General features: G+C 45.9%; 2 protein-coding genes across 7 annotated transcripts; one reads left to right on the plus strand and one right to left on the minus strand.

The window, feature by feature from the left end:
- Nucleotides 1-1887: 1887 nt before the first annotated feature.
- tti1 (TELO2 interacting protein 1) lies at nt 1888-14227 on the minus strand. The gene is made up of 8 exons (XM_064299438.1): nt 14104-14227; nt 11359-13665; nt 9987-10166; nt 8270-8418; nt 7233-7373; nt 5999-6203; nt 4093-4180; nt 1888-3491 (listed from the first exon to the last, which is right to left on the minus strand). The coding sequence occupies exons 2-8, from the start codon at nt 13634-13636 to the stop codon at nt 3308-3310; spliced, it is 3225 nt and encodes a 1074-aa protein (XP_064155508.1). The 5' UTR covers nt 13637-13665; nt 14104-14227; the 3' UTR covers nt 1888-3307.
- On the plus strand, nt 14141-26347 carry rprd1b (regulation of nuclear pre-mRNA domain containing 1B). Of its 6 annotated transcripts, none has more exons than XM_064299443.1 (8): nt 14141-14278; nt 15347-15660; nt 15884-16013; nt 17815-17972; nt 19130-19260; nt 23043-23169; nt 24180-24355; nt 25010-26347. In XM_064299443.1, the coding sequence occupies exons 2-8, from the start codon at nt 15510-15512 to the stop codon at nt 25157-25159; spliced, it is 1023 nt and encodes a 340-aa protein (XP_064155513.1). In that variant the 5' UTR covers nt 14141-14278; nt 15347-15509; the 3' UTR covers nt 25160-26347. The 6 variants fall into 6 exon arrangements, with proteins under 6 accessions (XP_064155513.1, XP_064155511.1, XP_064155509.1 ...); XM_064299441.1 differs by having other exon boundaries at nt 14238-14381; XM_064299439.1 differs by having other exon boundaries at nt 14242-14386.
- Nucleotides 26348-26458: the final 111 nt, after the last annotated feature.

A 26458-nucleotide genomic window follows, 5' to 3' on the forward strand; every position in this document is an offset into this window, starting at 1 on the left:
AATTTTGTTTCAGAAGAGGCTGAAGGCAGCAAGACAAAAGACTGCTGAAAAAAAACAGGAGGGTTTGGGAAATCCTACACCAGAGCTCAGACGACGAGACGACTCTGGGTGCTCAAAGGCGACGCAAGAGGATAAGTGACGATTCTATCTGACCAATCAGTGGTCTGCAGTGTTTTCACGTCACCTTCTGGTATCGCCTCAGCTTGCTTGGAACCTCAACAGAGGTGATACCAAAAAAAGTACCAGGTACCAGGTACTATCCACAACTTTTGCCCGATGGAAAACCAAAAAAGTCGAGTAGAGTCAAGTCGAGCCGAGCGGGTACCGTGCGGTGGAAAAGCGGCTTTAGTATCTCACCTAACTTAACAGTGTATCTTAACAGTGTACTTAACATTTGTCGCCAGCGCAAAAACAAATTGTTGCGCATAAAAGGCATGTTAACTGGTGTTTTTAATCCGCCGAACAACAGTTCTGTCAAATTACTGGAAACGTAACACAGTAACGAGCTTACTTATCATAGCCCAGGCTGTTCGGGGAGGAAATCGCATTAGCCCAGCGCGGCAGCTGCCCGCGACTCGCTGATGACTAATGGCACCGCTGTCAGACCTGGCAGCAGGATGAATAACCAAGTATGGACGAGACGAAACGCTCTGAGCGCTAACGCAAAAAAAACGCACAAGGCGGCAACCTTTGTCCCGCCGCCCATGCGTACACTTTTGTTTGCTATGGCAGTTATGCGCCATCAGACCTTTGGATCTGACAAGCGCTCTTAACCTCCGGGAGACGGGAGCTGGACGGCCGGCGTTGACCGCCGACGCATTGACCGCGACGGCTCCGTCAGCCTCGAACGCTAGCTGGGAAAACGCCATTACTGCGGAAGCTACTTTGTCGTTAGGAGCGGTGACTGAGCGAGGGAGAGACGGAGAGATCCATCTTTGTTGGGCTGCATCATCCATTCCGGGTCAGGAAGATTAATTGAAAGGCGAAACTCCGCCAGCACGAAGGAGTTTGTCCACCACTTAAACCTCTAAGGAGACATAATAAACAATGTACTTTCCCGGAAGTTCCCACATTAATTTCGTATGGATGAGGCTTGGCAGCTGAACTGCATCTGGAGAATAAAGATTTGACTTCTGCACGAAGGACACGCCATATCAATTTGAGGCTACCTTACAAAGGGGTGGGAGGTCAGTCAGGTGGAAACTTCTGGCGCAATTGAATCGCAAATTAAGAGGGGAGGTCAGACGGGCCAACTGATTTACTTAACCAAGAAAACTCATCTCGGAACACATGCAAAATATAAATAAAATTAACAAATAAATAAATAAATAAACAAATGGATGTGATTGCTGCTAAGGGCCTGCAATTCTCTCAACTATTTTTTCCCACAAATACATTTTCACCTAGCATGCACATTTGCAAAGGACAAATAGCAATCAACCCACACAATATCACCGTTAAATCAACCGTGATTTGGTTACTTAAGTAAGCTGGGTCCCATCACATGCAAGACGGAAGCAAAGAAAAATACTTTGCATTCACCAATAATACTTATTCCACTTTGCGTTTACCCAAAATGCTGTTTCCACCTTTTGTATGCATTTAATCTTTCAGTCACATCCGGAGTGATCGATCAACAAAAGAATTTTCACACACCACAGAATCCGATGCTAAATGCTATTTTGGATGCTAAATGCTACATTTGATTCAAATGCATATAATGGTGCTTCCTAGATTGGATAAAGGAAAAACACACAGAGGGGATGCTAGTAATTCAAGGAAAAGACTTGCACAACACAAATTACACAAAACTTCAAACGATGAGATGATTAAACAATTTACAGCAAGAGCAAACACTTTTTACTCCAAGAACATAATTACAAGGCCTTCTCATGAGGGAAGTGTTTATTGAGTATGAGATAGCGTTATGATCAGGCAGTACCTCATTTGCATCTTAAGCTACAGTTCAGTCCAGTTTCTGCTTTTATACTAAACATCAGTGTATATAGCACAGCAATGCTCCCTCTGAAAATTGAATATACTGCAACAGTTTCGCAAATGAGGTATATGGGCGTTTTGGAAAATATGATACATATTTATTTCACAGCAATTTTTGTACACGCACAGAATTAACTGCAATATATTATGAAGATATTGCCACTCTTCAAAATATACAGGCAAATATGAAAATTATTCAGATAAAAAGATTTGTACAGGCCATATATATATATATATATATATAGCCTATATATATAAACAACATTTAATTACTGTGAAATATGCACAGTTACACACCTCTAATATAGTTAATACCTTGGTTGTAAAGAAACCCACAACTTCACTTTAATTGTGCTGAGAAGTACATTTATCATTATATTTTCCAAAAAGTCCACATATGAACATATACTGCAGGAATAAGGAATACCTGAAAGCAGAAACAATGTGTATTTGCCCATATATTGTGAAATGTTGCAGTATCTTCTCTGAACATGATATTTTATTTCAGTAAATTGCATTGCCATAAGGGACGTTGTCTGCTCTCAGTCATAGTCGGCCAAGGCCAGGCCTCGAACTTGTGAACAGAGTGCACAAGTCATGGTGAGTGACATTTTCAACAGAGTAACTTGGGAGTCCAGGGGTTTATACCCAAATTCAGATCTGTGGGGCACAGCAGGTGTTGACTGTGGAGCATGGAATGTAAAATATGTGCCATGGGGTACACCAGAAGGCTGCCCATCAAATCCCATCCACTGGGGTACTGCTGTCCAACCCCTGAATCAGATACTTAAGCAAAAACACTGTGCAAATAATCTTGGAAAATAGCTCCTTGCTAAGTTGCCAACATTCAACAACGAACAGCTTCTGGACCACCATACACACCCTCCACTTAACATCAAATCTACAAAGCCACACGTGCTCTACAAGCTGTATTTGGCTGCCGTTTTTTTAAACGACTTCATCAAAGCTAGAAACTCCCCCCAGTGGTCGCTTAAAGTACTGCATTTTTTAGACCTCCCATCATTATACAGCCATTCTTAACAAATCTGTTGAGATTTGGGTGTCGTTGTAAGCGACCCTGTTATGCATTCTTCACGGAGGAGCAGGTCCGTTTCAGTTTCCTTTTCTCTGCCTCTGTACTGGCAGGACTACAGCCACGCTTCATTATTCGGTCCAGAGGAACGGTTCGGCCCGTTCCTTCCTCCGCTGAGCCGGTGCCTCTGACCCGATGCAGAAAGGCCCCACCCACAAACCGTACATCTCCCCCTCTCGCGGTTCCGCGGGTTAGCTGTCATGCTAACCGGTTCGGTCAGCTGACGTCTTCCAGGAGTTTGAGGACGTTGTCCGTGTACTCTGTCCTGGGCTGGCCCATCCCGGCCAGGGTAATGGGGTGCAGGTCCGGATGTGGAGGTTCGTAGGTGAGCGGGCAGTGCAGCTCATTCAGGGTGAGCCACATGGCATCAGGGTCCACCTGGATCAGGTGCTGGAAAACACTGAAATACATAAAACTATATGTTTAAATTAAATTTGGTCCCCTCGAGCCACCATACTGAACTGAGCTCAGTGGTAAGAGACCTGCTTGAGGATCTGCAAGAAAACATAATTCAGAAGACTACACAAACAAAAATATAGAGGCTACACTGCAAGATGCAAACCAATAGTTAGCTGCAAAAACAGGATAGCCAGGTTACAGTTAAATAATGAGAAACACCTAAAAGAACCTGCAGGGCTCTGGTCTGGTGGACAGATGAGACCACAATTCACTTCAGAGTGACGGTAAGAGCAAAGTGTGGAGGCCAAAAAAAAAAACAGCCCAAAGCACCTCCCTCATCTGTGAAATATGGCGGTGGGGGTGCTATGGTTTGGGCATGCATTGCTGCCACAGATACTGGTCACTTGTCTTCACTGATGATGTAACTGCTGGTAGCAGCAGCAGAATTAATTCTGAAGAGTAGAGAAGCATCTTATTTGCTCAAGTTCAACCAAATGTGTCCAAACTCATAGGATGGCTGAATCCTACAGCAAGACGACGATCCCAATCTTCCTTCTTAAGAAATAACAGTTTTTCAAAGCCATATTTGTATATGCAGTTACCTGATGCAGGCTTCTTGTAATTTGGGTGGCTGTCTGCTGCTCAGGTATGGCAGGCAGGCTTCAGACACTGACTCCAGATCAGTGTCCACTGTGGACAGAGAGAGGTCAGAGGTCAGATCCACACCTGGGATATGTAGTTTTAAATATGCTCTGCTATTATGCAGACTATTATACTACTAGTAAAAAATTTAAATAGCAAACCCAGAAATTAAGTGTTTTTCAAAACCTGATTAGACATCCTAGGAAGTCTTACTTAAAAAAAAAAACTGTTTGAATAAAAATTATGCAAAAATATCTATAAAGTAGCAAAAACACACTGGACTCTGATAAACTAAAATTTAGCTCACAACCGCTTAATTACTTTCCCTGAAATGGGGGGGGGGGGCTATATATAAAAAGATATGTTTTTTTCTGAAAAGTACAGAGCTAAATAAAGAAAAAATATATCTTTGTCTCAAATATTATGGAGCTCACTGTACAGTATATATGTAAAAGTATTTTCTTTAATACACAATTTTATTTACATAAATTGTATATATATGCATTAATATGAAATTCACTTATTATTGTCCAGGTCTGTTCAAGACTCTTTGAGCCCTTTGGCTGGACAAATTCCTAAAAAGTGGAGAAGGTCCGTCCCTCTGTCTGGTCCAGCCCGGTACATACCGGACCAGGCTGAAGTCTATGGGACTGATGTGGGCTGGGGGAAACAACATGGCCGCCTCCTCCCATTTCACACATCTATTCCTGTGTCAAAGTGCCTTTCATAACCACAATCAGTCTACTGCCTCCCCATAAACACAGACCCATTTCCTCCAATTCAACCCACAATTTCCCATCAGTCCCTTCACTTAGAACACCGTATGGTGCACACCAATGAGACTGAAGCTGTTTTGGTTAAAAGTGGGGGTGGGGGGGGGGGGTCTGAATATTGTCAGAATATCTACATGCGCTTGAAAAGGGAAAGGGGGCTATTTTGTGTTTAAGCTCGCTCACATAAATGCCTCTTCCCATTAGGCTCTGAGGAAAAGATTGACGAGATCACTAGAGGCCAGTCCAGCCGGCTTGAGGGCAAAATAATTTCTCAAAATCTAGCGGGTTTTACGAGGCTGTCGGTGAAGGAATTTCAGGTGTCGTACAGACAGCAATCACGATCGAGGTCGCGAGAAGAGCTGCCTTGTGTTTTTAAGCTTTTTCCCGTTTTTCTCGAAGCGAAGACGGAGCTCGGGGTCGAGCGCGCTCGGAACAGCACGTAATGCTCTCGGGGTCTCTAAAGGCTTCTGCTCGTGAAAAATGGGTTTAATAACGGTCTCGCCTGGCTTGGCTCGACTCGACTGCCCCTGACAAAAACGGCTGGGATGTCTCTGTGTGGAAGAAAGGCAGGCGCGTGAATCCGAATGAAAAATCGCTGCTCAATGCAGTCAGGCCAGCCTTTCCCTGGCATTCACATTTTTCTCTGGCTCGATAGTGACACCTACTGCTTTAAATAACGACACCTTGGCTATTTAAAAAAAATGGGAAACAGCCATTGAAACTGAAGACAGGTTGACAGGGGTTGAATGTTGAATCTCTCACGGAGAATGAAAGGTTATGCAGACAAACGAAAACACCAAAGATGAGACACAAACACACATGGGGGGGGTGGGGGGGGGGGTGTAAGGGGGGGGTCGGGGCAGGCGGTGGCTAAAGGCCATTTCAGACAGGCGAATCACACAAGAACATTACCCTTTGTCAACATAATACGTACAATACGAATTCGGTGCTTTATTACAAATATGCAATGTAGTGAAAAGGAGTTCTCATTATGCGTTAATACTGGAGGCACAGTCGCACGTTAATGCTGCTGTAACCGGGCGAACGCAGAGCCGTAATGGACGTCCATTACGGCTCTGGGGGCGGGGCTTACCCAGGTCCAGCCGCAGACAGAGGGAGCCCAGGCCCTGCAGGACGGCCGCCTGCAGCTTGTAGGCCAGGGTGTGGGTGTAGATGGGGCCGGCCTTGGCGCTGACGGGCGCCTGCCTCCGCAGCGACCCCGTCAGTTTCGGCAGCACCTCCTTGGACACCCTCTTCCTCAGGAAGTCCCCGCAAGTCTCCCCCAGCGTGCACAGCACCTTGGGGAAGCCACAGCGGTCAGTCTCTTACCATGTCATTCAGCCTAAACCATGTCACTCAGGCACGGAAAGCATACGCTTAGACCAGCCTTACTTTAATCAAGCAAATCACACAGTGATTAAACAGCAGCTAAGCACACAGAGAACTCACTAGATGATACGGAGCGCTTTTGAACTGGTCTTTGCTGGTACACCTCATTCTTATGCATTACTAAAAAGAAAAGAAAATATTTGACGGCTTAGAAGTACAGATCTCCAATCGGCACAGAAAAGCATGGTTTTGTTCCATAGGGTAGCATTCACTTGTACCATGCTCATTTATGTTTAAACATATTCAGACAGCGATTTGGGGAATTTAGTTTATCGCAGTAAAAAGACAGCCGAATGAAGCCGTAAGGTTAACTGACCAAATTAGGGCCCGTCTGTAATTCTGTATAATTCCTGACTAAGCTTGAGCAGGTCCGCCCATTCTCCTCTGACCTCCCTCAATAACGAGGTGTTTTCACCCACAGAACTGCTGCTCGCTGGATGTTTTTCTGTTTATCGCACCGTTCTCTGTAAACCCCAGAGACTGCAGTGTGTGAAAATACCAGGAGTGCTGCTGTTTCTGAGACGCTGGAAACACCACGTCTGGCACCAACAATCTCACAGCTGTCAGAGTCGGTTAGATCACGCATAACGCCCATTTCTAATGTTTGGCTGAACAACAACTAAACGTCTTCACCATGTCCGCGTGCTTTATATACTGAGTCACACGATTCGCTGTTTGGAGAAGCAGCCTATTTGTTAACGCTAATGAACAGGTGCACCTAATCAAGTAGCCGCTGAGTGTAAATATCATCTCTGGGCTTCATCCCTAATATACATTTTTTTTGAAGGTCTCCCCCGCAGAGCTTGCATCAGAGTCTGTTCTGAAACAAACTAGGGGCGTGGCCTGTGCAGGGGCAGGCCCAGGTGGATTGGGGGCGTGGTCTGTGCAGGGGGCAGGCCCAGGCGGAGTGGGGGGTGGAGCCAGGGGCAGGGCCGTACCCGGAAAGCCCGCAGCACAGCCAGGGGGTCGTCATTGGTGAGCCGTTGCAGGAGAGCGGGCCAGCACTGGTGGACCAGTGGTAGCAGCTCGTTCGTGTGGGCGTGCAGAACGAGGACGCACAGCTCCAGCACATCCAAAACCTGCCAGGACAAAGAACTACATTACCCACAACGCCCTCTGGGTCACCATTTATTTTTACACCTGTCCTCTGGCTTAACAATGATTTATGACAAACAAAAAAAACTAACAAGTTCAATTTACTCAAACAGTTTTAGAAAACAAATTATCTTGAATTATTTGAGGATCATTTAAGGAGAACTGTTTAAATATTTTGTTATTTTTAACTGTGATCACATATTAATGTATTATTATAGTGTTATTATATCATTATAGTTTTACTGTTGTGATGACTTACTCCATTTTTAAACTACAACTACTCAATTAATTAAATAATATGTGTCCTGATTGGTTGTTTTCTCCTTCAAATTAGAATACATTAATCAATTAATCACAGCTTTATCACAGCCAGTGATAATTCAAAAAGAGGCAACATAATCGCATAATGAAATTTAGCTGAACTACATGCTAAATGAACAAAAACAGGCTTATTTGTGACAAAATAACAAAACATCAAAAATGTATGAGTATATGGGAATTACATAAAAGTTTTTTTGAAGGCTAACTACTTACAGTAACTCCATATATGCATCATTTATTGAATCACACACCACTGACTTTGAATGTCTAAAACACCCGGAATATAAATGACAACATGCCTAAAATTCTTCTAATTCATGTTTCAAATAAATAAATAAATAAATACAAGCTGTCAGTTCCAGTAACAATCTGTGAGTTGTACATGTCGACCAAAAAGAGTAAACTGAAAATGCTCCCATAGAAACTAAACATACTTCTGTGTGTCACTCGATTTCAGTAAGACTGCTTTGTTAATGCGCATTCACTCTTAATGAAATGCACCAAACGGAGAGGTGCAGCTTGCTGTGGGTCCTCGCGATTGGCCGCTTCTCCACTCTACCTTGAGCCTGATTGGCAGGCTGGGGTAAGACAGCAGGTGGACGCATCTCTCCATCACCTCCTTGGTTATGGCTATGTGAGAGGGGAGCTCAGCCTTCTCGTCTGGGCTGCCCATGTCCACGTCGCTCTCCTCGGCACACAGGGGCACTTCTGCAAAACGCAGGTAAGACTATGAGCCAAGTCCCAGATTAAGACCCTGTGCAATTCAAATAATCCTAATCATCACTTTAATAGTTATATCATACATAAAAGTTTAAAGAAAATAAAAACTGCTATTTTAAGCCTGTTTTAGTCAATTGGAGTTCCTATACGGCCCACAACAGGCTGACTTGGTATTTGGCTGCCAGTTCATTTTACCAATCAGCAGCGTAACCAGTGAGGAGGAAAAAAGTAAGAGTAGATCTTTCTTCAGATGTAATAAAAACAGTAAGTGTTTTTTAAATATCTACAGTTTCCCAACCTCCCTCCCTGGTGTATGCTGGTTTTTGTTAAGGCCACTGCCTTGACCAGTAAATAATAATAATTGTTGAAAACGTGTACACTTCTCTTGCTGTTCCCCATAACTTCATTTGAACACAAGGCAGGTTTGGTTTGTCAGAATCTCCTGTATTTTCAAAGGACCCTGCTGAAAATGGGTTTGCTTAAGAAACAGTCTGACTAAGCAAAAGTCCCGGTAAGTGAAAATATGATATTCATTCTTTATGGAAGGTGTAGCTACTCCTGACATAATGTGGCCTTAGGAGAGTAATTCACCCCTCGGTAGACATTCAACATTAGAAATGAGAGTCTCATTAAAAACTTTTCGGGAGTTGCACCTTCGGTAGAAATGAAAGCCAGAACACACAGGGAGCGCCGGGACCAAGTTTAGAAAGCCCTGACATAATGCATTTGCTTAAGAGACATTATAATCTTTGAAATTGTACATGGTAGGCATTCACATCAGGGTTTCTGTATATAGACATTTACGGAAGCGACTACAGTTAAGCACCTTCCTCAGAGCCACTAGCAATTCTTTATCAGGGATTCTAACATGTAATGGGTCAGCAGCTAAAATGTCTATGCTGCACTGTTCCCCATAAGAACCAGGCACCTATTCGGCCCAGTAAAACAGCTGAAACAGGTCAGCGTGTTTCTCCTTATGCATAAAAACAAAAGCACATTGTGAATCTCGAAGCTGCACAACAAAGCTCTGATGTCATTACAGCGTGGTTCTTTGGTGTTCATTTACTGTCGACAAAACTTCCGCTTACGCCTGGCACAACTCACGCTTGGAAAGTACTGCCTATTTGTACAGGTAGATATTTATCGGCCCAATTCAGTACAGGTGTCGTTCTCAGGGGTACAGCAGTTGTGCCCTCCTAGGAGTAGAAAGCACAACCTTCCAGTTCCACATCCAGTTCCCTTACAACAGGGGTGTCAGACTCCTGGGGGGGCCACAACGTTATCTTGTAATTGAAGTCATTGTCCAGCTACAGAGTCCCACACACCTGGTTTCTACGGCCTAAAGTGACAGCTGAATAAAAAGAAACCACAAAAATACCCAGAGGCACTGAAGTCCTCCAGGACTTGAATTCCAGACCCTTGTCTTACTGCTACACCAAGCTGGCCCCCAACATAGCACCTGAGGGGCTTAATATCAGGGTTGAGGTCAATTCCATTTTGAATTCCGCAAATAGAGCTGACCTCAGAATCTTATTAATGCTAAAAACAATGCTAACCTGTATCCTCTGCATCCTCATCATCTCCCACAATGCCCTCCGCCAGCTGCTTCTCCCTGCGGTAGTCCAGGAGGAACTGCCTCACGTCCAGCGTTTCCTCCCAGCAGGGCTCCGCCCTCTTGGCCCCAGCCGGTCCTGGGGGTGCCTTCCTCACCCCCGCCCCGACAGGGAACCACCGCACTGCAGAAACACAAATCCACAGAAGCCTTTACCACCACGTCAGAGGGGCCTGCACGGGTCCCACAGCATTTCTGCTCCTTTCCAGGAATCTTAACAGACAATCTTCCATGTACCTTATAAAGAAGGATACTCAGAAGAAGTTAGGACTATTTCTATCAAAAATACTGCTCCTTTTCAGGAATCTTTATGGACAATTTCCCATGTACCTTATAAAGAAGAAAACTCTGCAGACGTTATGATGGTTTCTATCAAAAACCCTGCCTTCACACTGTAACCGGGCAACATTTGTAAAAGCAAATCTTACTGTTAATATAATTGTGTAGTTTTTGTATTAGATAAATAGCTGTGGGAGTTTTTTTATACTTAACAAAGCACAAACATGAAAATAAGGTGATGGCTCCACAACTAAACTGCACTACTCAGTTTCTAATCAGAAGTGAAATGTGCAAATCTAAGACTAATGAGGTATAAAATAAAAAACAAGTACACACTAGAGAAGATAATTGGAGACAGAGGTTTTTTTTAATCAAAACATAAATGTGAAATTTGCTAAATTAACAGTGGGTGGGAGCTTAACCTATTTAAAGTTCTTCAACCATGAACTGAGTTGTCTTAAAATTACTTCTGGAAGAGAGCAACATCATTAGCTTTTACACTAGCGGCCAAATTTAACCCTTGAGCAGTAAGTTTCCGCCTCATGTGGACAGAGGCTCAATCCCCCTCATGGCACCTTCGCAGATGTGATCCTATCTGCATTCTCCCTGTCCGAATTTTAAAAAATACAAAAAAAAAAATTGTAGTCTAGTGGAAGAGACAACCATTAATGCCTGCATTCAACTACGTTCAAGGCTTGAAACTAGGGTAATTCCGAGGGAAATGGCCGCTTTTGACTCCTGACCTCTCTGAACTGCACAGTCTTTGTGATTACAATGAGACCAAGATATTGTTTTTACCATATATGGTTGTCAGACCGTAGTTCTTGAAAGCAGAGGTAGATAGGCCAACAGTGAAATGAATATGGATATTTTGTTGCTAATTATCTTAGTGATTTTTTTTGTCACTAAACAAATGGTCATTACTCCAAGATTACATTATGGGTGTCAAAAATCAGAAAGACTTGAGAGGTCAAAATATTCAGAAGGGGCCATTTTACCCCAGAAATGACCCCCTGCATCTTTAACCCGAAGCTCACCCAAAGCCTTCAGGAGAGAGTGGAGCACAGCGCAGAAGACGTCCGCTCTCTCGTCGTAGTTCTGGTCCAGGGCGGCCAGCACATCGCGCACCACGTCGCGCACCAGCGGCAGCAGGTCGGCGTCGGCGTGGGCCAGCATGACGGCCAGCACGCGCGGCCCGTGGGGGTGCAGGCCGAGCCGCTGCAGGTTGAGGGCCACGTCGTTCAGCAGGTAGTCCGAGTTCCCCACCACCAGCTCCTTCAGGGAGCCGTAGCCGCAGGCGCGGGCGACGTCCAACATGGCGGCGAGGGCCGACTGGCCGATGAGCAGCGTCCGCTCCGCGGCCTTCTCCAGCACGGGGTACAGCGTCGTTATCAGCAGCGGCTGGAAGTCCGTCCCCATCGCCAGAGCCATGCACCCGACCCCCTCCAGCTGGATGCAGATCTGCCAAATGTTGCTGTTCAGCTGGTGGACAGTAGACCCCTTCCTCGCAGAGGGAAGTTGGTTGAGCTCTCCTTCGGCTCTGTTCGCGATCGACAGCATCGCGGGCTGTCCGAAATGCAACTGTTCCCCCTGGTCCGAGTCCTCGCTGGAGGTGGGCAGGTGCCAGTTGTCCAGGCTGGTGTACTCCTCGATCACCGAAGTCACGGCCGCATTCAGGTCGTCGCGGCTCACCGGGACATGCCCCCGGGTCGCGTCAACGCCGACGCCCGCCGCTCCGGCGATAACCTCGTTCAGGGCGATGGCGGCCTGCTTCCTGTAGGCTGAAGACTCCCTGTAGAGATCCAGGAAGTGATCCACCAGCAGGTAGAGGTTCCCGTAGTAACCCAGCAACCTGCAGACCTCCCGCAGCATGGAGAAGACCTTCTCGTCCGTGAAGTACAGGAAGTGCTTCTTCTTCCGCACGGGCGTTTCGCCAGCCCCGCCCCCCACGGGATCGGCGGCGCCCCTCTCCTCGACGATGCGCACGTCGGACACGTCCAGCTCCAGCACCTGCATCAGGGCCCGGGACACGCGGTGGAGGTGAGACGCCGAATTCAGCACCCCCTCCACCCCCGGCCCCAGGATTTTGAGGTAGCCCAGGAAGGCGCCGAGGACGGCCAGCTTGCGCCGGTCGTCCGATGTCCTCATAAGGCGCGGCAGGGACGTGGCCAGGGAGTGGAGGTTCTCCGACAGGACGTCGGCGAAGGCCTGTCCGCCGTGCTCCCGGCTCATCCACGCCACGTTCTCCAGCGCCGCACCGCACTTGTCCCTGACCACAGGGTCCTCGTCGTTCACCATGGTGACCAGGGCGTCCAGGAGGGGCCCGACGCACTCGCCCAGGGACCCGCGGCTGGTGGTCAGCAGGTGATCCGACAGGCTCACCACCTCCAGCCTCACCCTCCAGTGCTGGTGGGCGGAGATCCAGGAAATGATCCTCTTCAGGATTACCGCCAGCTTCCCCGAGGTCTCTTTGACCCAATCCGCCGTCCTCCGCACCACCAGCTGCCCCACCCTGCCCAGCTCCGCTGACGGCTGCTCCGGGGCGCCTGGGTCGGTCAGCTGGTCGTCGGCCAAGACCAGGCCCACGGTCCCGTACCAGACCCTGACCGCCCTCGCGGTCACCTCGTGCCCCTGCCGCACGTCGCCCGCGACCACCCGCGACAGGGCGAGCGCGATCCCGGGCAGGAAGGAGGCGAAGGCGGCACCCAGGGCCCGCTCCTCCTCGGGGCCTACTGTCACGTGCTCCTCGGGGCAGTCGCACCGCTGCAGCAGGGCCTGCAGGCATTTGAGTGCGGCGGCCTGCACCTCCCTGGCCCTCTCTCGCTCCGCCAGCGCCAGGAGCAGGGACACGGCGGTCCCCAGGCCGGGCAGCATGGCGGGCTCGTACAGCCGCCACACCACGTCCCCGTAGGCCGCGTGCACGAGCGCGAGCAGGCCCCGCAGTGCCGCCGCCTTCAGCTCCTCCGAAGACTCGGCGGGCCGCCCCGGGTCGGCCGGCGAGCAGAGGCACAGGCACAGTTCGGAGAACAGCTCCCGCAGGACGTCCCAGCTGCGCACGCAGGTGCGGGAGAGCACGTAGGCCACGACCTCCACCGCCGCCTGCGCCAGGCTCTCCGTCTTCGGGGCGGGGGTCTTGAGGACAAAGCGCAGCGGGAACAGGACGTACTCCTGCAGCTGCTGCAGGGCGCCGTCGCTCACCAGACGCAGCTGCTCGGCCAGCCGCCGGGCGTTAGCCGCAGTCTGCTCCCGCGTCAGCAGCACACACGCCGGCCGCAGGAACGCAAACGCCACTTTGGGCTCGTCGATCTGCTCCATCTCCGGCGTCCCAGATCTCAGAGATTGAACTGCAGGGAAAAGCAGTCACACGTTCATGACCACAGGCCTTCATTTTCAGTTAGTTGCAACAAGCTGATAACAAAATTCATAACAGCTCAGCTACTTAAAAACAAGAACAATAAAACAAAGTGGATGCTATTAATGCATCTAACTGTCTATACAGCCGAGATGGCAAACACAGGTAGGTAATTCATTTCATTTAATATAGTGTCCTAGCCAAAGACTTTAGGTATATAGCTGCACTCAAACAACAGAAGCCAGCCAAATAGCTAACTAACTGTACAGTACATTACAGTAGCCCACGTATGAATATTAATACGAGTTAAATTGTGTCTACGTCAACGTGATCCGAGAGTTTGTATGAATATTTTTATTTGAAAATTTTCCTATTACATGCATTAAAATTTGGCAATAAATATCAGTTATTTACGAACGTTATAGCCTACCATTTCCGATGAACCAAGGTAAAGCATGCCGAAAAGCAGCAGAGAGTCGTAGTGCAGTAACTACGTCAGTTTTCCGCGACGCGTCGCGTGCTGATGAAGCGTCTCCTATACAGTTGCACGGACAAAAATAACCAGATGGATTTACTCGAGGAATATAACGTTATCTAAGGCTACAGTGCGTTATTATTTTTATTTTTTTTACTGAACGTCTGTCTGGTGTCCATTCAAGTTACATTCATCAATGAGTCCATGAAGGCTTTGAACCTCCATCTCCAAGCGTAATGTAACTTAAGTTTACTGACTAACTTGCACGAAGTTACTAGCTAGCCTTTCATTGTGCTGCGGAACTTAATGCAGTTACATAAGCAGCTAGCGAATTAACTCTATAAATAAATGATTTGTTCTTTTAAAAATGGATTCGCACAGCTTTAAATAAGAGTAAAGTGCTTGATTGTTGGTGGGCGCGTGGTGTTTGTTTATGCTACCCCTTGAACTCCATGGTAAAGGTCACCGGCCATCTTGCTGTTGTGTTTGTGCTGCTACTAGCCAGCAGTTGCATAAGCTACCGTAGGCTAATCTTGAACCGAATCGACTGGGCAACAGAGTTATGACAAAATTAATAGTCATAATTGATTATGACTGGTCGCAACGATTTACCGAAAATAAAAGTGTTGCGATTTAAGTAACCAGGGATCTTTTTTGCATAATGCGTCTGCATGCGTACAGCTAGCATGCGTTAGCTAGCCAGCTAAATCATGCTGAGCAAAATACTTTAGGAGTTCGGCGCTGAGTAATCGGGATAGGTAAGCAGATTAGAGACGTATTTGCGCGACACCATCACCTTGCTAACTTTGTAATTAAGTTAAGCTGCCTTTTATCTAAAATTGTCCGTGGAAGTCGTGCAGTACTACACGGGTTAGCATTAGTGAAGGCCGGATGTCTCTGAAACATTATTTATCTGGTAAGCTAAGGTTATAGCTATATTTAGCCGGCTAGGTGACATATAACGGTAGCTAGCCATTTAGCTTCGCTGTGAAACTGAAGCGTGATCAGGAAGTTAACTTTCCATTCGGCGAGTAACATTAAACTTCTCGTGTTTCTTGACTTGCTAATGTTGACATAGTTGGAGCTTCTTGTGTACAGTTAACCGTTAGCTGTTAGTCAGCTTAAAGTTGATCGCTCAGTTATCTAATCTATCATTTCTTGTTGATTTGCTCTCATATATTGCCTTTTACCTCAACAGTTTTGGACTACAGAAGCGTGGACGCCTAGCGAGCGTTGCTGGCAAGTTATTACGTCAAAGCTGTGATCAAGGAATCTATTGCTGCATGGTTCCGCTGCCACCAGGATAGTGTGTTAGGAACGTGGAGAGAAAGTGGACAGTCTTCATTTCGTTAAATGCAAACATGTCATCGTTCTCTGAATCTGCCCTGGAGAAGAAGCTTTCAGAACTTAGCAACTCGCAGCAGAGCGTTCAGACTCTCTCGCTGTGGATTATTCACCACCGTAAACACGCATCGCTCATTGTGCGTGTGTGGCACAGAGAACTGAAAAAAGGTAAAGCTAAAATAGTGTTAATTTGAAATAATGCTATTTTGACACTTGTGCTTAGTAGGTTTTTGTAGATAAATCATCCACAGACGTCAGTGGTTCAGTCTGTTCCATGCTGTTTGTTTGCAAACTAATATCTTTTTTTTTTTTTTTTTTTTACATTTTACGATGAACATTTCTATGTGGCTAACTTTAAGTTGACTCAGGTGTTGCTTACATCCCTTTCCAGCGAAAAGAAGCAGGAAATTGACGTTCCTGTATCTTGCAAATGACGTGATCCAAAACAGCAAGAAGAAAGGACCCGAGTTCACTCGAGACTTTGAGGGTGTCCTGGTGGACGCCTGCTCCCATGTTGCCAGGTAATACGCATAGCCGTGCTTTCTATTCTTCGTACTTGGCACATGTACCTTTGGTTGAATGAATGGTTGAAATTTATTTGACTACTCGGTTGGGATCAAAGACGATCTTGGGCGGTGAACTCAAACAACTCCTTTCTGCAGTTTTCCCCTCTTTCAACCAATAACAAATTTTGTCCTGGGGAGACAGTTACATGCACTCTTGACAATAAATTATGAGCCAAAAAACCAGTGGCTTTCCAGGGCTGAAGTTTCAGATTCCCAGGTCAAGCAAGTTATTTTTTTGTCACAAGGGCTGTGTACGAATCAGCATAATTACATTGTGTCCAAAGTGTGTACTGAAAAGTACCTCCGTACTATTCTAACCTTGCTATAAAATCTGTTTGGGACAAACAGAAATCATCCCTAGGACATTCAATCCCCCCCTGTTTGTGACTGGGATTGAGCCAGTTGGGCACCTACCGTGTTCCTATTAAATTCTTGAATAGGTGGTCATATGCAGTTTGTAATCCTTTTTCTTCTGTGTGTTATGTAATTTGCGCTGTAACTACAAGTTAAAATCATTTACAATGGCAACCTCTTTATGCAAATCCAGCTGCATTTTTGCATTCCAAGTTGTTGTGTATTTGGTGACTTTTAATGGCTGATTGATCCTGTTTAATTTGTTTCTTTAAAATATGCTTCTCCACATCAAGGGCCTTTAAACTCGAACTGTGCAATTTGTAATTTAGGCCAGAAGGCCTTGCAATGCTGCCATAGCTTTCCCTTTTTTATTTAATTTACCGACTTTGGTATGACTGTCAAATTGAGCAAAGCCCATCTATAAGGCTGTTCTTGGCTTCTGATTTCTTTGCATGTCTGATTTGCTGTGCTTGACAATATAACGAATAATCAGCGCATGCATAGCTACAATCTTGTTTTATTCTGAAAGGACTAGTAGGCTATGTTATAGAGCAAAATGATTGCGTCTCGATTTACAATGGTGTGGAATATTTGTTAGGCTACTTAAATATTTCAAGACGACCAACAAACAAAGAACAAAATTTAAGCTTATAATGGTATACAACCAAATAACCAGGCGAATCATTCAAAGTAACACTACCCAGGTGCTTCTGAACAACTCAAAATTATCCAGTTACTTTAGAATATAGGCTATTACAACAATTGAGTTAACCAGTTTCTTTTAAGATAAATAGCAACCACACTGTTCTGGTACTTTGGACACAGGCAACCCAAACTATTCTAATGACTTTTTGAATGTATATATTTAGAAGAAATGTCCCAGTACTTCTCGCACCATTCATTTTAAAGACCAGTTACTTTAGGCCTACGTACATTCAGTTCTTGCAATAAAAAAGAAAAGCTTGTTTACTCTTCCCTGATTGGTTGAAACACGTGTGACGCTGTGACAGTAGTCCGGCCGTACAGATCCTGCACCTGTGCTGTGACAGCAGAATGTCTTAGAACACTTTCACAGTAGTGTTTGAAATTAGGAGGATGATCTTCGCATACTGCCCATCCTGTACTAAAATGTACACACTAAACAGTGAGTACATTTTACATACTTAACTTATTTGTGGAAATAAGAATTTCATCCAAGTATTTTTAAGTGTACTCAATTTTCAGAAATTTAGCATACTTACAGCATTCTTTAAAAAAGTGTACTCAAATAACATGCTCAATAGTATGCAAATGAAATGGTTCGGACATGGACAAGCATAGCACCTGCCTTCGCAGTCACTTCGGTCTGAAATGTTGCGCTATCTGAATGCATGGGTGCGCTTTTTTTACTCACTGGGAGTAGTCATGTTTTCTCTCGCAGAGAGTCGGACGATGGCTCCAAGAAGCACATGGAAAGGCTGCTCAACATCTGGCAGGAGCGCAACCTCTATCGGAGCGACTTTATCCAGCAGCTGAAACTGGCCATAGAGGATTCCAACAGCCCCCGGCACAAACCCTCAGGTAAGCACGAAGAGGGGACAGATGGACAGGTGAAGGGGGACACTTGATCCCATACTGACAACACTCTGATGTCACACCTTCCTTAACTGTCTGAATTAAGTGATTAATGCCATTGCACTAATGATTCATTTCAAATTTGGTTGGCAGTGTAGAATAATATGTTGAAAACTGAGCTTGTAAGGCTTGACACTGCAAGTTACATGACAGGCTTCAGCTGTATAAATATATACTATGTAAAAACTACTACGTTGTGTAAACCACTCTGGATTAGAGTATCTGCTTAATGTCATCCAGTACCCATGAGACAGGACTGTGTGTCAGTAGTCTATGACAAATCATTTCTCCTTTCTTGCATGAATGTTTACCATCATTTGTGCACAGTGACTCATGTTGTTCAGGTTTCAATTGCCAATGTGTTCAATTAGTGCCACATTTTAAAATGAGGAATTGATTAGTTAATTGTAATTTTGTAACAGGGACTTGATTGGCACCCCTAGGTTACAGAATGCAGATTAATGGTTTGAGTGGTTTGCACAATTTTGCAGTGCTCTTGGTGAGATGTTTTGTGGGTATGTTGTAGGGTGTGAATGCTGGATCTGTACGGTTGATGGTATGTTGTAGGGTGTGAATGTTGGGTGTGTACGGTTGGTGGTATGTTGTAGGGTGTGAATGTTGGGTGTGTACGGTTGGTGGTATGTTGTAGGGTGTGAATGTTGGGTGTGTACAGTTGGTGGTATGTTGTTTGTTGTAAGGTGTTAATGTTGGATCTGTAAGGTTGGTGGTGAGGTTGCACACTGCAGTGAGTGTGCAGTTTTGCACAGTAAAATTCTAGTTTGACTTTCTGACCCAGTCATTGCTTACTGTGTGAACTGTACTTGAGCTTCATGAGTATGGATAGCTGATGCATCATGAGTATAGTACCGTATCTGACCTGTGTTCAGTAGTTGTTCCAATGACTTTCGGAATGCACTTACTGTACATCACTTTGGATAAAAGTGCCTGCCCAATAAATGGTTTCAATTTTAAACTTATTCAGTTCAGTCCTGTTTCAGTTTTAAACTCATTCGCTCAATGCTTTGACGCTCCTGAATACGGCTTTAAAGGGTTTCAAAACCACAAAAGGATGCTAGGTTACTCTTCATTTCTTTGTTTTTCAGAGGAAAAGAAGGCCGTAAAGCGTTCGTACCAAAAGGTCCAGGAGGGAGAGGAAGAGGAGGAGGAGGAAGAGGACGACGATTACAGGGGCCACTTTTCCCCGCGGGAGAGTGACAGCACGGGTCCACAGCTGGTGCGTTTGGCTCTGAACCTGATATATCACGCCCTAGGCTGCTAGGGCAGCACAACACATAGAATCACAGGTTTCTTTATGGGTAATCCCGACATGGGATGTGTAAGCAATCTTTTGCATTTTTTTCTTTCATCACGTCTGATGTGGCAGTTAACAGCCAAACATGTGAAATGCTTTTGGGGAAAAAAAAATTCACTGTCTATTGGGTGCTGATTAGACAGCCAATCAGGAGCAAGGCCTTGCTGCTTCCATGTGACTGGAAAAACGAGTCACATGATCACGTAGAAGCTGTACGACCTTGCTGCTGATTGGCTCTCTTATAAACGCCCAATAGATACCCTGTGATAATTGTTTTCCCTGAAGCATTTCACATTGCCTCTGACATTTAGTTTTTATTCTCCACATCAGGCATGATTAAAGAAAAATAAAAGACTAAAAGTCGCCTATATGCCCCATAGTTATACTTATTAGGTTTACATTTGCAGGTGTGAATAGGCCCTAGTCTTCTGAAGTAACTCCATTAATGGACGAAGTAAAAAAAAAAAAAAACCCAGCTGACATGCCTGCTTCCTTACGGGTTACATGTGAACTCCAATTTCATGTAACCATTTTTGGATTACCCCCCAACCCCCATTTTTAAGAGAACTTCCGGCCAGCTACAGAATCAATGTCTGCTCCAGCTGAAAGTGTTGGCCACTGAGAAGGATTCGCTCTTCTTGTGCAGATCAGGTCATTGATAGCGAGATCCGCTGTTGCTATGGTACGTCAAGTAGGAGAGCGTAGACTAATGCTCCTCAAACATAGGCGGGCATCCTTTGCAGGGGATGACATTCCATTAATCCGCTGGGGTCCACTGCACTATAAAATTTAAGTCAGCTCCAGCAGAGCTTATGAGTCCTGTCGGAACTGTAGTTCGAAGCCTTATCAATGTTGATTTTTCTTTGAAGATATTGCTGCATAGTAGGTCACAGTAGACTCCCTGTTCTGTCCATGTTGATAGGAGCTGAAAGAAGCTGTAGGCTAATTGCCTTTGCTTTCATACCTACACCCGTCTTGCCTTCTTCCATACCAATCCCTCGCTACAGTATTACCAACGGTGAGGGCTTAAATACTACTGTAAGTGTATTTCAGCCCTCTGACCTGTAGATGGCAGCGTAGTCTAGGCAGTGCTACTGGGAGAGGAGAGTTTTTTCTCCCTGAAACACCAATGGACAGCCATGGACCCAAACTCACATTCTCGCTGTCTTTTTGACATATAGATCAGAGACGCATGGAGAGGAAGTGGTTTTCCAAATGTAGTTGTAAAAAATGTCTTTATTAAAAACTGGATATTCAGTATCCACTGCTGCCACAAAAAAATTCTGATTTTCTTGCACCCACTCTCAAAGGGAAACGCTGCTAACAAGTCTGCAGCTAAACAGAGATAAGACTGAGGTTAATGAATTATTGGTCCCAAGCCTGAGTCTGAATTTATGTCACGTAAACTAAACTCTCAGATTGAATGTGAGGCCTTGCCTCTCGGTACCTTGGGGAAAATTTTTGATTCTCGCCCAAATTCTGAGCCTCACATTAAAAAGGTAGTGCAATCTTTCTACCATCGGCTTAGAAACGTGGTTAAGATTAGGCCATGTTTATCTTTTTCAGACACTGAGAAAGTAATTCATTCTTTAATCTCGTTATGATGAGATTACTGCATCTCTCTATACACCTGCTTAAAGAGTAAATGCACTCTAGGTAACATTTTTTTAGTTGGAAACATGTTTGTATGAATACTTTATAATGAAGCATTTTAATCCATGCCATTATTTCAACATTCTGAAATAATGTGATCTGGCAGAAAAAAACTGGTAGAAAGCCATCTTTTTACTGCCCTTTAAAGTTAGAAATTTTCTTTCTGTGTTCCACTCTAACCCCGCCCCAATCCTGATGTCAGAGTATCTCTTTGGAGGTGGTACTACATTTTATAGATGTCGATCAAAATATCCAGCCGGAAAATTGTTGGCGTTCACAAATTTGTTTGTTTTACTTTTTTAATGCACGGAACACTGCCAGCGCCTGATTAGCTATATTGGTTTGGGGCCCAACATTTTCAAACTGGAGAAACATGGCAACCTGTTCATAAACATTCTCATATTTCGCCTGAAGAGTCCACTAAAATGAGTTTCGTGAGCCAAGTGCCACTACGCTGTACTTTGCGTAATTTGCCCAGAGATCATTTAGCAAATGAGATGGACACACCTACGCCTCCCACCCCAGGAAGCATTTTTCTAAATTGTGCAGTGACTCAAGCCAGGCTGTGGCTCAGGCTTGTAGAGCCAGGCTGAAACGGTGAGTGCAGTTGCTCTTTAAGCTGGCACGCATTGCCTAGGCTCTGGCTGGGAGCGTATCTATGGTTCCCAGTGTCCTAGGAGCTTGGGAACATAGGACGCTGGGAGAGCACATATGTAGAGCTGGGGAACATAGGACCCTGGGAACATAGGACCCTTTGTCATGTTCCCATTATGTGCCATATAAATATGGGAACGTAGGACCCTGGGAACATAGGAATGACCCTCTCTGGCTTGTCCAACATTGAGCAGAGTGGTAAAATGGCGCCTGTCACCCCTATCCGTGCCACACTTCACAGGCTTATTGATTACTTTTAAAGCTCTTCTCAACCTGGCCTCTGCCTACATTTCTGAGCTTTGTGTGCCTGATAGTTCTGGGAGATTGCCCAGGTCCTCACAGAGTGACAGAGTGACAGAGTGATCCTCCCCAGGCATTCCCATGTCACCCCCCTGCTCACTGACCTCCACTGGCTGCCTGTTATGGCTCGCATCAAATTTAAGACCTTGGTGCTTGCATACCAGGCAGCTAAGGGGTCAGCACCAGGGTACATCCAGAGGATCATCAGACCCTACACACCAGCCAGACCTCTCCGTTCTGCCACCTCTGGACGCTTGGCACCTCCCCCTCTTCGCGTCTGTACTTCCCGCTCCCGTCTGCTGTCTGTCCTGGCCCCTCGCTGGTGGAATGACCTCCCCGTGGTGGTCAGAACAGCAGAGAATCTCACCACCTTCAAACGCAGACTGAAGACTCATCTCTTCAGGCTGCACCTCTCCCCACCCCTCCCTAGCCTATAGTTTAGCTCACTGTACCTAGTTAGGATAATATGATTATGTTAGTGTATCTGGCAGGATTGTTTTTTTGTCTGATTAGGTGTGATTAGATGTGATTCCAGTGCTAGTTTGTACTTGGTAGGATTCTTGCTGAACAGCTTACTCTACAGGGTTGGAGTCCTGATCGATGTGGTCACTTCTGGCACTACGATCCTTACTTCACTCTAGTGTTTCTTTTGCACCTCTACATCATGAACCAATGCACTTGTTGTACGTCGCTCTGGATAAGAGCGTCTGCTAAATGCCTGTAATGTAATGTAATGTAATCTCCTTACTGTCCTGTGCTCCAGACGATATGCTAAAGATGTGCTAAAGATGATAGATGATAGGTTATAGATCCTTCTCTTTCAGGGCTCCCAAGCTCTGGAATTCACACCCTGTAAACATTAGAAGGGCAGGGACAGTTGACAGTTTTAAGTCTGTCTTTAGTGACACTGACCTCTCTCTCTCTCTCCATCTCTCCATTTTTTCCCCTCTCTCTCTCTCTCTCAACTGCTTTCTACCTACTTCCCCTCCCTTTCCTGCTTTATCCACCTTGTCTTTCTCCCTTCCCCCCTCTCTCTCCCTCTTCCTCTCACCCTCTCACCCTCTCCCTCTCTCTCTCTCCCCCCCTCTTGCTGGCAGACAGAGGAGCTGGTGAAAGCCCTGCAGGACCTGGAGAACGCCGCGTCTGGCGACGCCGCCGTGCGGCAGAAGATCGCGTCCCTGCCACAGGAAGTGCAGGACGTCTCCCTGCTGGAGAAGATCACAGGTAGGGCGGGACACCTGGCCCAGGGAGGTCTGTCCGTAGGGTGGTGGGTTTGAGTCCCGGGGTGAGGGAATGCTTTTTTTAAAATATAAGGAAGCTAACGATCGCTAAGCCACAATTGCACACAACCACATAAACTTGCATTTGCAAAAATGACCTGAGCAGGCGTAGCCAAAATTAAAAGGGATAAAGTAATATTAAGAGTACTTCTACAATTTCTCAGTAAGTTCCTTGCTTCATAAATGATGAAATAAATGGGTGTGAAATATCTACTGCTAGTTACGTAGTCCCTGTGGAGGTCAGAACAGCTGAGACTGTGACCCATTTCAAAAGACGACTGAAGACCCACCTCTTCAGGCTGCACCTCTCCCCATCCCTCCCTTCCCCCCTGTAAATGACTAAACTTAGGGTTGTAACTAGGCAGCTGTTTCATAGGTGACTTAGTTGATGCGCCTGTCTTAACGACTACTTGTATTTTTATTTATTTTTATTTTTCCATAGATTGCGTTGTTGCCGTTCTCGTTGTTAGTGTTAATCAGTTTAACCATCAGGGTCCAAGTTGAACTATGCGGTTGTTCCCTGTACTTGGACCGGTGCTTCTCTCTAGGGGTTTCGTCATACTTGTTCCTGGTTATGGTTATACACTTTGTTGTACGTCGCTCTGGATAAGAGCGTCTGCCAAATGCCTGTAATGTAATATATAATGTACGTATTCTCCCAGAAAAGTAATGGTTGCTGTGGGAGGCCCACAGACTGATGGGAAAAATATCTCGAGCATGAGATACAAAAAAAAAAAACACACAAATGTTTAGTCACATGACCTCGCTATCATGTGGGCGATGGATGGATTGATAGATACATAAATAGATTCATAGATGGATAGATTTATAGATACATGGATGGATGGATGCATGGATGGATGGATAGATAGATAGATAGACAGATAGTTGGTTGGCTCTTCCTGTGTTTCCGAGAGCGTGCCACCAGATTTAACCCTTCGGGTCCTTCCGCAGATAAGGAGGCGGCGGAGAGCCTGTCCAAGACGGTGGACGAGGCCTGCCTGCTGCTGGCCGAGTACAACGGCCGCCTGGCCGCCGAGCTGGAGGACCGGCGGCAGCTGGCCCGCATGCTGACCGAGTACATCCACAGCCAGAGGGAGGCGCTGTCCGAGCGGGAGAAGAAGCTGGAGGCAAGAGCCCCTCAAACCGGCGCACTGCGCGATAGCGCTCACTCGCTGTCCTACATTTGTGTTAGGGACTACACTACCCAACAGCACTCACTCTCTTATCTGTGTAAGGGACTACACTACCCAACAGCGCTCACTCTCTTATATCTGTGTTAGGGACTACACTGCCCAACAGCGCTCGCTCGCTCTCTTACTTCTGTGTTAGGGACTACACTACCCAACAGCGGTCGCTCGCTCTCTTACATCTGTGTAAGGGACTACACTACCCAACAGCGCTCGCTCTCTTAAATCTGTTTTAGGGACTACGCTACCCAACAGCGCTCACTTGCTCTCTTACATCTGTGTTAGGGACTACACTACACACAGCGCTCGCTCTCTCTCTCTCTCTTACACCTGTGTTAGGGACTACACTACCCAGCAGCGCTCTCTCACTCTCTTACATCTGTGTTAGGGGTGTTAACGGCATATTTCTATATATTATATTTATTGTTCTTTAAATAAGTGCATGTTGGTTAACTGGATGAAGGCCTCTACTGTGGTGTCTACCTCACATCCTTAGTGTCAGGGGTTAGCCATATCTGCAAGATGCGTGTCCATGGTGACTAAGGGTATTATGTAAAACTGATACATTTGGGGAATCCACTGTCTGTTTCGCAGGAGTACAAGCAGAAACTGGCCCGGGTAACGCAAGTCCGCAAGGAGCTGAAGTCCCACATCCAGAGCCTTCCGGATCTTTCCCTGCTGCCCAACGTCACGGGGGGGCTGGCCCCCCTCCCCTCTGCCGGGGACCTGTTCTCCACGGACTGAGATGCCCTGTCCCGCCCAACCCCCCACCCTCTAGGTTGAGCAGATAGCACACCCCCCAAACTGTCTCTGCCTTCAGCCCCAGTGAGCAATGATTTTACCCCCCCCTCCCTCACAGAACAGGCTCATCAGCAGTGAAAGACCCAGTTCATTGGTTTAGCCCCACCGCCTCTCTTGGAAAAGACCTGTGATTGGAAGTGGGCATCGACTTATTGCAGTAGCAGAGTTGTGTGGTTTCTATAGCTACACATGCTACGCAGCTTCAAGAGTTGGGCTTTACAAACATTTGAAGCATCTCACAGCTTTTATGTTCTAGGGACGGGGAGAAAGGGGCGGGGTCTGTACTAGAGAAGATGAAAAATGTACTGGTCTCAGTGGAGATTCTTGTCGACCACCTCGTCCGTGACAGAAATGCTTGACGTGGTCGCGTTGGTTGAGCATAAACAAAGTCCTGCGGGTCAGAGGTCTGGCACGGCGCCGGGTCCTTGAGGAGGTGCGACGGATGACGTCCTGCGTCTTCGCTCCGGTCTCTGGACCGGACTTTGCGAAGCGCGACGCGCTTCGAGCTCCGCGTGATTCGCGCTTTGCCATAAAACCGTGTTTTCAGCTTCTCCGCGCTTGTGTCGAAACTAGAAGGAAGCAAAACTCAACATTTCGGACCCCAGAGACTGATTCTAGTGGATTATGGATTCACCACTGAATGAGTTCATAGTGTGTGTGTGTGTGTGTTTTTTTTCCCTTTTCTTATATAAATATTTGTATAAAGATTAGGAGTCTGATACGCTGTGGTGTGTATGCCAGTTTGTAGAGCGGGAAAAGGCTGCGGTCTCCCAGGTCAACATTAGCCGAGCAAAGCCTAATTTCACACGCTGAAAGTGAATAAAGCTCAGCGTTCCTGGGCTAAAAAAATGTTTTTATTATTCGCCACAGGCATGTTTCCAGTGGTCAGCTTCGAATGAAACCGATAAGATGTGTGCTTAGACATGCTGTGTTGAACGGTGTTTACATTCTGATAGTTTTGGGATTAGTATGGAATTGGTGAATACCTGCTTCCTAGAAGTATTGCGTGTGAGCAAGATTGTGTCCTCCTGGCTGAAGTATTTTATTTTAATTTCTTTGGTGAAGAGAATGGAGAGAGATGAGTTTTAATAAAAAAACTGAGTCACTGGCTGTCAGGTTAAACAAACAAAAGTCCTCTTTTTTTCATAACCCGGTTATGTTAATAGTCTATATTCCGTGTCTTTCTGTTGGAAAACTGGTTTCATTCTCAAATGAAATGTAAGTTTCAGTGAAAGAAAAACA

Source organism: Anguilla rostrata, chromosome 11 (genome assembly GCF_018555375.3).
Source record: "Anguilla rostrata isolate EN2019 chromosome 11, ASM1855537v3, whole genome shotgun sequence".
NCBI lineage: Eukaryota > Metazoa > Chordata > Actinopteri > Anguilliformes > Anguillidae > Anguilla > Anguilla rostrata.